This window comes from Populus trichocarpa, chromosome 8, assembly GCF_000002775.5.
Source record: "Populus trichocarpa isolate Nisqually-1 chromosome 8, P.trichocarpa_v4.1, whole genome shotgun sequence".
NCBI classification, from domain to species: domain Eukaryota; kingdom Viridiplantae; phylum Streptophyta; class Magnoliopsida; order Malpighiales; family Salicaceae; genus Populus; species Populus trichocarpa.
The window spans coordinates 5,897,624-5,910,152 of NC_037292.2; the positions used below are offsets into that span (position 1 = coordinate 5,897,624).

At 34.9% G+C, this 12,529-nt stretch overlaps 2 protein-coding genes across 2 annotated transcripts; both read left to right on the forward strand.

The window, feature by feature from the left end:
- The first annotated feature begins 3,991 nt into the window (after nt 1–3,991).
- Nucleotides 3,992–5,521, forward strand: LOC7471050 (uncharacterized). Its single transcript, XM_002311297.4, has one exon. It carries the CDS (start codon nt 3,992–3,994, stop codon nt 5,519–5,521), a length of 1,530 nt encoding a protein of 509 aa, XP_002311333.3.
- A 4,152-nt stretch (nt 5,522–9,673) lies between these two features.
- On the forward strand, nt 9,674–12,058 carry LOC7471051 (protein KTI12 homolog). The gene is made up of 2 exons (XM_002311298.4): nt 9,674–9,824; nt 10,873–12,058. Exon 2 carries the CDS (start codon nt 10,909–10,911, stop codon nt 11,815–11,817), a length of 909 nt encoding a protein of 302 aa, XP_002311334.1. The 5' UTR covers nt 9,674–9,824; nt 10,873–10,908; the 3' UTR covers nt 11,818–12,058.
- The last annotated feature ends 471 nt before the right edge of the window (nt 12,059–12,529 follow it).

Sequence of the window (12,529 nt, forward strand, 5' to 3'; positions counted from 1 at the left end):
ATGAAGCCTGGGAGATTAGGGTACGAGGGGTCCATTTTCTTTGCACGTTCATTATGTTGAAGAATTTGGAAAGGATGATGCCAAGGGAAATCAGCAAAGAGGCCAAAAAAACAACCAAGAGTGGGACAGTGTACAAAGTAGGTGACGTATGACCACAAACAATTTAGAGCGATTTTTGGACTATAAATGTTTTTTAAAATTGCTTTTTATATTGAAATATATTAAAATATTTTTTTTAATATCAACATATTAAAATATTTTAAAAATAAAAAAATACAATCCAGTCGCACAAATAAACACCGCTTTGAGGAGGCATCTTTATCCATCAAACTGCAATAGTCATAGACTCATAAGCTATGAATTAATAATGTTATCAGTAGTTTTCTTATTTATGTTAAAGTGAAGGCTTCTAACGGCGGCAAAATTTTCAAGTTTTAAACTCGTGGGTCAACTACAATAAAAATAAATTTTGTTCTCTTTATTGCTTTTTAAGTGAATATTACAAGACAATAATTTCCATTTACAATGAGGGGAAAAGGCGCAAAGATATAAAACCAAAGTGAGAGAAAAAAATGGAGAAGATAGATTCTAATTTTGAATTTCATATGAAAAGTTTTGTTTATCCTCTCTTTTTTATATATAATTAGTAGGTATTTAGTCTTTTTAGTTGTTAAAAATTCAATTTTAATATTAAATTTTATTTCTCTCATTTTCAATATTTTTTTGTTGAGGGGAAGAGAGAGTTGTTACATTTCCATGAAGAGATACAAAGTACTTGTTTATGCTGATTCCAACAATAAAAATAATTAATTTGGAGTCGATTAATTTTATTTAATGAGAAGAGTTTCATCTAAGTGTTACCTTTACTTCTATTTTTTTTGAGAAGGTACATCTTCCCACGAGAAGATTCTTAGGATTGGTTTTATTTTGGGTTTTTGACTTGTTTTTTAGGTTGTTTGAAGTCATGAATAAATTTATCAAAATCTTCAGGATATTTATAGGTGTTATGGTTGAAAAATAGTTTTTTAATAAAAAAAATCAAAGCCTCGATTTTCCAAGAACCCTTCGATCGCTGAATTTTGCAAACAATTATTTAAAAAAATAAAAATAAAGGTGGCAACAAGTTGTTTACCTCGTTAAGAAATAAAAATATAAAAATACAAGCCCGAACATGTGAGCTAGGTTGGAAGGCCCACGCGTTCGAACTCTTTTTTTATAAGGTCTAGGCACACTGGGCTCCTTTCAGGCTTTTTTTTTTTAATTTTGTTATTTTATATTTAAGTAAAAAGTAAATTTAATAAAAAAAATCATTAGATCCAGTTAAGACCATGATTATGGTCGCAAGTTTAACAGGTTAATACACAAAGTCCGTGTCAATCCAATATTGTTTTGTTTGAATATATTTTTTAAAATATGTTAGATTGATTTTTTTAAAGCATTTGGTTTATTTTGAAAATTGACTTCGTGATTATTTTTTCTGAGATTGATTTGTACATGATTGTCACAGTTTCGTGATCTAAGTCGCGAATGTAGAAGGTTGACATGGGTTGACCGGAGCTGTTTTAGTATAACACCAAATCAATGTTTTTTTTAAAAAAAATCAAAGTTTAGGCATTTTGTTCATTTAATTTGTTTTCTTCCGGTTTATCCTTTTAGATTTTTTTAAAAATAATTCGTTTTCAGTTTTTTATCCTTTGATTAGGAAAAACATTTTAAAAAAAATTAATTAAACTCATTGAATTTCAAGACTCGAATTATGGGCTTGATATGTTAGATCATAAAGTTCAAATCGATCAAATATGTTATCGTTGTTGTTTTTTACAAAAAAACAGGATACTGAAATCTTTTTCAAGTATTTAATTTATTTTGATATTTATGATATTTTTTGTTTTGGTTTATGCAGGAATAATTTATTTTGATTTATTTTTAAAGAGATTTTTATAATCTTTATTTTTTTTAAAATCCAAATGACATTATTATTGTTCATCAGGTTTAATGATACTTTAAAAAGCAATTCCTGCAATCTTGGCATTATTTTTGTGTTTATAAAAAAACAGTTGAACCCGCAGGCAAATGCGGGTCAAAAGACTAGTTATAAAACTATTCCAGTAAAGTAAGTTCAATCTCCAATTGGTGGTATCACGTTGCCTGCAATTTAACTCAAGGGACCCTCCTTCTTTACTTGCTTTCTTTTTCTTTTTCTTTTTCTTTTTTTTTTTTTTTTTTTTTTTTGCTCAAAACATAAAATACTTATTTCTTTTTGCTCCGACTATGATGTCATCTTGGGAACGTTACTGTGAAAATTTTTAACACGTTTCTGGTGGTAGATAGAAGTTATCAACATCAATATCCTGAGCTGCTAAAATTTGTTTCCTCAAATAATTTCTTGGCTATGGGATAAAAAATGAAAAAAAAAACGAAACGACCGGGTCAATTTAAATCCACGAAAGGGACGGGACCAGCTAAGGAAGATGCATTACATCAAAAGGTAAGCAACAAGGGAAAAAAAACAATGATCTTCGTGCATATGACAAGAAGATCGTTACAAAGATGGTTTGACTTGATCAAAGCAACCATCCCCATAGGTATATCAAGAAACATCTCTATTTTGATGGGCAGGAAAATGACTTAAATTATAAAATCCCATGAAATTATCTAGGCCCTAGTCATGTTCAGGCAGCCCTTTCATAACGCAAGGTAATTTGTGAAGTAATCACGGGAATCGAATGAGTAGGTTTTCCTCTTTCTTAGTCATTGAAAAAAGAGAAAAGAAGAACAATAGTACTAAATATGAATGAATTGTGAAATCTTGGAATTGCCAAAGAATAGAGATGGGCAAATAAACAGCAGGAGTGGATTTTCGATTTTTTAGCTGCTTTCAAATGGGTGTTGCAGATGTGTCCTATATTAGATGATAGATATGAAAATCCAATACCCTACTTGTTACCGGTGCATTTTTCCTTAAGAAGTGGGATATTTCAAGCATAAATGATCCTGGAAAGTAGAGGCTAGGTTACTGGGACAAGCGGTCCATGGATGCCTATACGATGCAACTACATTATTTTGAAGGAAGAAGCTCCGAATTCTTAGCACGAGATTAGATTATCAATAAAAAGAAATTGTAGCTGCATTTGCATATGATATGAAAAGGGTAAAAAATAAATAAGGGAAGCTTAAGGAAGAGCAATAAGGTAACGGTTGGAGAGACTCTGACCCTTCACTTGTATGAGCTTATATAGCAAAGACAAAACAAGGGATATAAAAGAGTCTGATGCTGCTGTGCTGTGCAGTCAGAGTGTTGCTGGTTGTTAATGTAGTATCTACTAAAACCCTCATTCCTTGGGATCCTCAAAAGCCCAGTTAATCTTGGCCGTTCAATCTCCACACAGAAAGGTTCTCACTCGAGTACACGTGCTGCCTATCTTTTCTTCCCTATTCAATATTTTGCTTCCATGCATGGAATTCTCCTCCAACAATATCACAAAAACAAATAAGAGGGGGGAGGGGGGGGCTAGAGTATCTCTATTTTAGAGAGAGAAAAGAGAAAGAGCCATGGTTGTGTTGTGCTTTGATTGTTCTTAAACATGGAGAAAGCTTGCTCATCGCCCATCGTCTTCGACTCATATTTCTTCATTAGAGCTTTGATTTTTGTTTGGCATTAAAACACCCCCATTAAATTCTCTATAGAGGTCTAATGTGTGCACTTGAGAAAGGGGATTTGTATGGCCTTTTCTTTTAGTGGGTCTGATCTTTGTACTTTAACAAGACCGTCACATCTCTCCACTCTTTTTTATTCTCTAGATCAATCATCAGTGCCAAAGCAGCAAACTTCGTGATCTGTTCTATCTGCTACCTGATCTGGGTTTGACTCCGTCCTGGTTCCCTTTTTTCACCAAATGGGTGCCTATCTTTCTTGAAATGCAGCGATCGAGGTAACATTTGTGCTGTTGATTTTGTTCTTCTTACCGTGCCAATTTGATTAGATCAATCAATGGAAACCAATCAAAAGAACAACTTTGTTTGCAAGTATTGCAACAAAAGATATCCCTGTGGCAAGTCCTTGGGTGGTCATATTAGGATCCATTTGAATGCTAATGGAACTTGCTCAACTGATGAAGATGCTAAGGTTAAGATGAGCACGACCGAAAACAAAAGTAAGCAAATCTCTGTGTCTGAAGCTGGTGGTCAGTTTGGCTATGCTCTTAGAGAGAATCCTAAGAAAACAACCAGGTTTGTGGCGGATTCCAGCAATACTACTTCACTGCCAGAACAGCTGTGTAAAGAATGTGGTAAGGGGTTTCAATCACTGAAAGCGCTTTGTGGTCACATGGCTTGTCACTCTAAGAACTTCTTTCAAGACCAGTCGGGGGCTACTATGAAGTTGAAAGGAATCATCATGGACAAGCAGTCAGATAGTGAGACAACTGATCCGATTGAGCCAAGGAGATCCAAAAGAATGAGGTACAAGGCTATTGATGTTTACACTTCTTCATTATCTTTGACAAATACTGCCTCTTTATCTTCTACTTCTGATATAGAGCAAGAACAAGAGGAAGTGGCTAAATCTTTGATGATGTTGTCCAAGGATTCTGGTTTTAAAGGTTGTTTTAGTTCAGTCGCAGATTCTTCAGATAACAATTCCGTGGTTTTAGAGGGTAAATCATCATATATGAAAATGAGGATTAATGTAAATGACGGTATTAATTTCGTGTCCAGCGGTATCGAGTCACTGGAGATGAAGAAAGCAACGCAAAGGGGGGTAAATTCTGCTGAGAATGATCAGTCTGAGAATTCTGATTCCGGGTACTTTAGGAACGGTCCCAAGAAGGTTGAATCAGATGTTTCTGTTCATGGGTTTGCTAGGAATGGTGAATTCAAGAAGCAAGAAGTGGATTCTGTGTTTAGTTATGATGATGAGTTGGATGCTGAATCAGGGAAAAGATTAAGCATGTCAAGGCATATTAGAACTCAATTGGGGAAGGATTTCATCGTGGATGATGTATATAATCAAGGTGATAGAGCTTTGATGGATTCGCAAAAGGGATGCAAGAATGAGTCATGCGAATATCTTAGCAGCAGCGTTCGAAACAGGGGCAGCAAATGTGTTTCTCTCGGGGGACGCAGAACCAGCCATAACAGGATTAATGGCTGCAGTGATTCAATATATGAGAGTGGGGAGAACAGCGTAGATACTGACTATGTCCCTAATCCAATTGCTAATAGTAGTAAGATGATTCAATCTAGAAGTGGAAAAACTCCAATTGAGAAGAGTTCTTCTGGAAAAGCAGAGAAAAAATTGGGGTTGAAAATAGAGAAAGTACACGAATGTCCTTTCTGTCCCAAGGTTTTCCGATCAGGGCAAGCTTTGGGTGGTCATAAGAGGTCCCATTTTATTGGAGCGGCCAGGGTTAGACCTGTGGTGATTGAGCAAGATGTGCCTGAGATATCCACTCGGGGGCTAATCGATCTTAATCTTCCTGTCTCCATGGAGGAAGAGTCAGATGGGTTAGGACCGTGGTAATTCATGAGTTTCTGCAAGTAGGTCAGTCAGATCTCCAAAGGAGAAACTTTTTGCTCGTGGTTTTTGATGAAGATGCTAGTGACTGCTAGAGTGTACAGACAAGGTGAATGCTTTTGCTTCAGATTCAAGGATGTCTTGCTAAGGTAGCTATTCCATTCGTTGCTTGTGAAGATGTAAGAAGCATGTGTTTTCACTTTGTTGGGTTTTTTTTTTTTTTTTTCTCTCTTTCTTAAGAGCTTCTTTTGATATCTCATTTGTTTATCCTAGCAATTTATCTCGTTACAAATTTTAAATTCACTAGTCCTTTTGTTTTGGAAAACGTGCGATGTATAGTATTTGGATCCTACATTTCTTTCTTTTCTGTTATTCTTCCATGAATTCATGGGTTCTTGAATTCTATGGAAATGGAAGCCTTGAACAGAACATGCATCTGTTTTGAAATCCCCTACTGTATGTTCTATCGGCGAGCAAAATCCATTGCCATCTGAACTTAATCGTCAACCAGAATCAATTGTTAATGTTCATGTCTTTTTGAGTTTTATGCACTGTTAAAGAATCACGCACCTCCTGCCTTGCTTTATGGGGAGGGGAGAGACACTAAAATATAAAGTGCTATTTGGAAGAGAAGTTTCCTTCTCACTTTACTTGCTCAAGCACCGTGTTTTCACTTTCGCATCTACATGTATATTTTGTACAATTATGCCTATCTGGGTACAACGTAAGTTATCACGAAACATCACAAGGTGCCGACGTGCCTCGAGCTTAATATCACGCCCATGTTTTCTTCTGCAATTCGCCTTTTCTTCTACCTACAGATCTCATATTAGAGTCTCCCTCCCTCTCTCTCCATGGAACAAAAAGGAAAAAAAAAAAAAAAAAGTCTCTCCTAACACCAGCCACCAAGTAGTTTTCTCTCTTCAATAATGAATTAAATGCGGTTTAAACACTAAATCACGCTTCCTTGATAAAAAAAAAGGTACAAAAAAAGTAACGGTGCTGTTTTCTTGGTCAAGCATTATTTACAGGATATCTGATATTCTCAGTGACTAGCTGTTTCACTCATTCGGCCCCTCATCGACGTTGAAATGGGAATATATGGAGTGGTTGGAACACTGCTCTTGCCTTTGAAGATTTATTTTCGTGGAATCGTGAAGAATCAAGATTTTTTTTTATCAGTGAAGATAAATTGTGGTTCAAGTTGGTTGTATAGTCACCTAGCATTGAGACAACAATAACCTCGTATTTGTGTTTATTTGAGATTATGGTATATATTAATATTTCATTTAAAAATATATTAAAATAAAAAAAATAACATCAATATATTAAAATAATTAAAAACCACTAAAAATAGCATTAATTCAATAATTTTTCAAATTAAAAACACTCTAGAAAAATACTCAAAAATAAAAACAAAAACTCTCCCAGAGACACCCTTGATATTGTTGTTTTCTTCATGGCTCCTCCGAATCCATATCACCCTTCGCCTTTTGTCTACATTCATCGCCATATTCTGGAATCTGGACTCGAGTTGTTGTTTTTTTTTAAAAAAAAAAAAAAACTTTTACATTTTCGTTGCGTGTAGTGTCGTGGAGATGTAAATTTAGCATAGCGGTTTATTTGGTTCGATGATGTCACCTCATCCACAAACTAGTACGACGTTGGTAAAACAGTATAGACAAGATAACTTGCAGTATCATACTTCATTGTGTGGGACCGTGAAGCTTTTTATCCACGTCATATTTCCACTCCCAATCTATAAATGGATTGGTGAATTGTACACCAATCTCTTCGAATACAAATGAATTGCCTTATAGAGGTTAATTATGAATTAACTTGGTACTATAAAACGTTTTCGTTTCGCTCCACGAACCAGCACGTCAATTGTGATATGAAATCTTTTTAAATACTAGCAGTAAATAAATAAAATAAACACAAATATTATCTTTATCTTGGAAAACCCATCAAGTTATATAATTGTAACATGGATTTAATAGAACGGGTTGTGCTAGTGGATCTGGGCAGTCTTTAGAGGGCAGCACAATGTATTGCTCTATAAAGAAAATCTCCGCGAGACTGCCGGTGTCAATTTTCTCCCATTGGACCGGTGTGAGAGGACCACTTTCTAGAACCCATGGACTTGCAGCAGCCATCAAGTGCGGTCAAAGAATCAATTGAGATGAGAAAAATAAACACCACGTCAGCTCATTTGTTTGCTCGTGACACGTGGCAGGATAGTCAGGTGGCATTGAGGGAATCAAGGTCAAGGGCCAATTATAGCAACTTGAAAAAATTACCCAGGGCATCTCAGTGATAAAAGCTAAATTGTCGATATATTTTTTTAAAATAATATAAATATTTTTTTTTACGTGGTGTATTTCAATGGGAAACAATTATTTTAACAATTCATTTGTTTTTTAATATATTTAATACTAATGGTTTTAGTTTTTTTTTTAGAAAAACATTGAGAGAAGTTGCAAAGATTAAAGAAATAATGTGTTCTATTTCGAGCTATAATAGAACACAGCCATCATCTTTGTTCTTTTCAATCTTGGATATAATTTCCCAGTTAATTAATTATGAGCATTTTAGATTCCCAATTACATCCACTACTGCGCACAAGAAACTCTCAGCGATGGTTAAAAAAATATTAGTGACGATATGCGATTGGCTAAAAAAAGTAGCACGGAAAAAGCATAGAAAAAGACGTCAAAACTATGCTCGCATGGCACGTGGAAAGTTTATATGGGCCTGTAGAAATACATAGAAAGGCGGGCCAGGTAGAGTAGCCGGACCGAGGCAACATCAAGTTTAAGCAGAACTTCGGCTAGAAAATTCCTGCCACTTGGAATGCCAGTCGCTTGTGCCCAAGTGGCTGGAACAGGCCTGGGCTGCTGGAAAAGTAAAATTAAATGGGAGTCTAATTTCAAAAATAAAATTTTCTCTTGAAAAAATTAATATTTATTTTAAAAAGTAACAACTAAAACAATAATAAATATCACATCCGAATCACTTGTACTGTTTGTTATATATTATAAGAGATGACATCATCGAAGACAAATAACTCTTTCTTAGACCATGTTTGTTTCCTGGAAAGTAATTTTCGGGAAACCACTTTCCAAACTTTCCTGTGTTTGTTTGCCATTAGAAAAGGTGGTCAACGGAAAACACTTCCCGGTCAAAGAAAAACACTTTCCGGTAAACGGAAAACACTTTCCAGTCAAAGAAAAATTTGACTTGGTTTTCAGAAAAATGTTTTTCCTTTTAACTGTGTTTGTTTTCCGGAAAGTGATTTCCGGGAAAACACTTTCCAAACTTTCATGTGTTTGTTTGCCATTAGAAAAGTTGATCAACGGAAAACACTTTCCAGTCAAAGAAAAATTTGGCTTGGTTTTCAGGAAAGTGTTTTGCCTAGAAAATTTGGGCGAAAAACACTTTCCAGAAGTTGTGAAAAATTTTAAAATGTCATTATTTGCTGATTATATCAAATTTGATCCTCAAACTTTTGATTGCTATATATATATTTTGTTTTGAATATTTATTTTTTAATTTCATCTCTTAAAATTTAATTTTTATATTAACTTTGATCCTTATTTTTATAATTGATATCTGCTTTTTTCTTATCATTTTTTTATTGAAATTTTTTATCTATCAAATTTGATCCTCATTCTTTTGATTGTTACTTATTTTATTTGAAATAATTTATGAAATTTTAATTATTATTATTTTAATTTCTTCATCTTTCAATTTTTTTATTTTTTATTTGATCTCTGTTATTTTGATTATTATTTATTTTATCTGAGATAATTTATGAAATTATATTTTTTTTCAATTTTATTCTTATTCAACTTTTTAATTTGTAAGATTTGCTTCTCATTATTCTAATAAACTTGAAAAAAATAAAACATTAATAAGTTATTTTACAGTTCATTTTCCATAATATAACCAAATACTGGAAAGTGTTTTCCAACTTATTTTTCATTACACTACCAAACATTGAAATTTACTTTTTCAGAATTCACTTTTCAAAAAAAATTTATTTTTGCATTAGTTTTACTATATAGATATTTATTTGGGATTCCAACTTTAATTGAAAAGTTACTGTGGGCTGGGTTTAGTGGGATTATTGGGCCTGGTCTGACCTAGGCACGCACTGACACACATCACTTGAAAATCCATTAACTCATAGTGGGTCTTTACTTCCTTTTTCCTGTCCGCCTCTCTCTGTCCTCCTCCTCCCGCTGCTCCTGCTGCTGCTGTTAGGCAGCTAAGTTCACGCAATCTGCTGCCGCTGCTGCCTATCAAGGTAACTTTCAGTAATTACGTTAAAATAGATTTTACTCAAGTTCAGTGATCTTTATTTTGTCCTTTTTAACTCTTAATAATTTTTATCTGGTTACTTTGTAGTATCTCCCGCACAGCCCTCAATTTGATTCTCCTAAATTAATTAATCAGATGCAACGATAGAAAAACGTGTTTTTTTTTTTTTTTTGTATAATTGGAGTGTTAGGTTTCTAGTTGTCTTTGTGTTTGTTGATGTATTGATACAAATCTGTTTTTATTTTTTATTTTACTGTCTTGTGAATCTGTGGCATGGTTATTTGATGGGTTTCTTCGTGTGTTGTTTGTCTTCATGTCTTATGTATTCTATGTATTTCTTGGTATCCTGGTCCTTCTGCCCAATCGGGTATTAGTTTGAGCAACTGGTTGCTTCTGGTATTATTTTTTGCTTATAAATAGTAGAACCGTATTTCAATGTACAAACGTGTCCTTTCCTTTTGCAATAATTCATTTCATCATGATCCTGTACGATTACTTCTGCTGTAATGGAACAGCCAACTCCTTACATGATATAAATTGATGGTGTTAACTTCAAAATTCCGGGAAGGATGTGATATCAAGATGGTGTGCTTGTATCAATTTCTGCAAAAGAGCAGGAGACAAACATAATCAACAAACACGGAAAGATTCCTTTCTTCTCTTTTTCTGTAATCTATACAGTGTGAAAATAATTAAAACACACCTCCTTTTTATGTGCCTGTTACAATGTTACCATCACCACTTCCATTGTTTTTTTAGTACTTTGATCCAATGTTGTCTATACTAAAAGTTTCAACTGACATCCACAATAAACATTTTGAAGATTGGCATGTGCTATTATTCTTTAATTGTGACCGAGGATGATCATGCAACAAATTATCTGTGTGGAATCTCTCTATTTATTCCAAATCTATTCTGTGAATATCACGCATGCTTTTGTGAATGCAAGCGAAAAGGGGGATAAGTACACAATCAAGAAACTGCATACACAAGTAAAGGTGGATCATCGTTGATGCATTTTCCATGTATTTCAGGCAGTGTTTTCTGAAGGAGTTTGAAATTTCCTTGGAATGGCTTTGGTTGTAATCTGCGGCCAGCCATGCAGTGGGAAGTCCACAGCTGCGTTTTTCCTAGCTGAAGCTCTCAAAGAATCAGAATCTAACTCAACCATTAGAATAATTGATGAAGCTTCTTTTCATCTTGATCGTAATCAAAGTTATGCCAACATGACTGCAGAGAAGAATTTAAGAGGAGCGCTCCGGTCTGAAGTTGATAGATCTGTATCAAAAGACAATATAATCATAGTGGATTCTTTGAACAGTATCAAGGGTTACAGGTATGAGCTATGGTGTTTGGCTCGTGCTGCAGGAATAAGATATATTGTGTTGTTTTGTGATGTCGAAGAAACTCAATGTAAAAAATGGAATGAACAACGTATGGAGAAGTGTGAAGCTACATATGATGATACTATCTTTGAGGACCTGGCAAGAAGGTTTGAGAGGCCAGATAGAAGAAATCGATGGGATTCTCCTCTGTTTGAGTTATCGCCGTATAAAGATGGTATTCAGAAATCTTCAGCTGCCATTGTAGATGCTGTTTCATACTTAACAAAAAAAGTGGACTCAAAAACTCGGGATGTTAAAATTTTACATCCAACAATTGCTACACAAAGTACACGATTTTCGGAGGCAAATTCTCTATACGAGCTGGACAGGGCAACACAAGAGGTTACCAATGTCATTGTAGAAGCACAATCCCAGTCAATCGGAGGACCTCTAAATGGAATTTCTCTTGGCCAGGGTTTACCAACTCTTAATATGTCAAGATCAGTTGGGCTACCAGAGTTACGGAGACTGCGTCGGACATTCATCAAGTTGACAGGTCAGACAAGCTTAAGTGGACCTCCCCCTCCTTCGGATGCAGAGAGCGCAAAAAGGATGTTTGTTGATTACTTGAACAGGGAATTGGGAACTACTTGAAGAAGGAATACGAGGATTATGCTATGCCCATTCATCTGCTACTGCTAGTGGCTATGGTGCAAGTGAAGCCGTAAGAATTACATTTTGAATTAGTGTTGGATGTTCAAGTTTTTGTACCGACAAATATAGTGCCACTGTAGGGGATTTGTCGCTGAATGGTGGCATTTTTTTACTTATTTGTATCATTGAAATCTGAGCAATATTTTGTTAACAACGCAGCAGTGTACCATTGGATCTTGTATTTTCCTTTTTCTCGTGCTGCATTTTGAGTTGTAGTGCTGCTGGATCAAGAAAGTCTCTCAACCGGATGGTCCCTGTTGAATCTTATCGTGAGGTGCAAGTTTGTATTCCTGTCTTAATCAAGTAATCGACTGTCTTTGTAAATGATTGCTCAAAAAACACAATATCAATAAACGAAAGGCTTTGTAGATGGAAATTGGAAAATTTTCAGCACTTTTGTGTTGAAGACGACAGAAATTTGTTTTATGGTTCTAGAACTATGAAAGGTAACGTTCGAATTGGATGAGTAAAACTCGAGGCATTTGTTATTCTGAACAAGCAACCAAGCAGCATAGGCTTCTTTATCTTATAGCCTAATATGCAGATATGGCCATTAGATGCTGCACTGCATGCCATTTCACATTTCCATTTCCATGTGAGAAATTTCCATCATTGATTACTTCGCCGAGAGGACAGGATAAACTCAAAACAG

What these genes read in the sequence shown, in the direction of transcription:
- LOC7471050 (XM_002311297.4), top strand. Translation starts at nt 3,992, where the DNA reads ATGGAAACCAATCAAAAGAACAACTTTGTTTGCAAGTATTGCAACAAA.
- LOC7471051 (XM_002311298.4), top strand. Translation starts at nt 10,909, where the DNA reads ATGGCTTTGGTTGTAATCTGCGGCCAGCCATGCAGTGGGAAGTCCACA.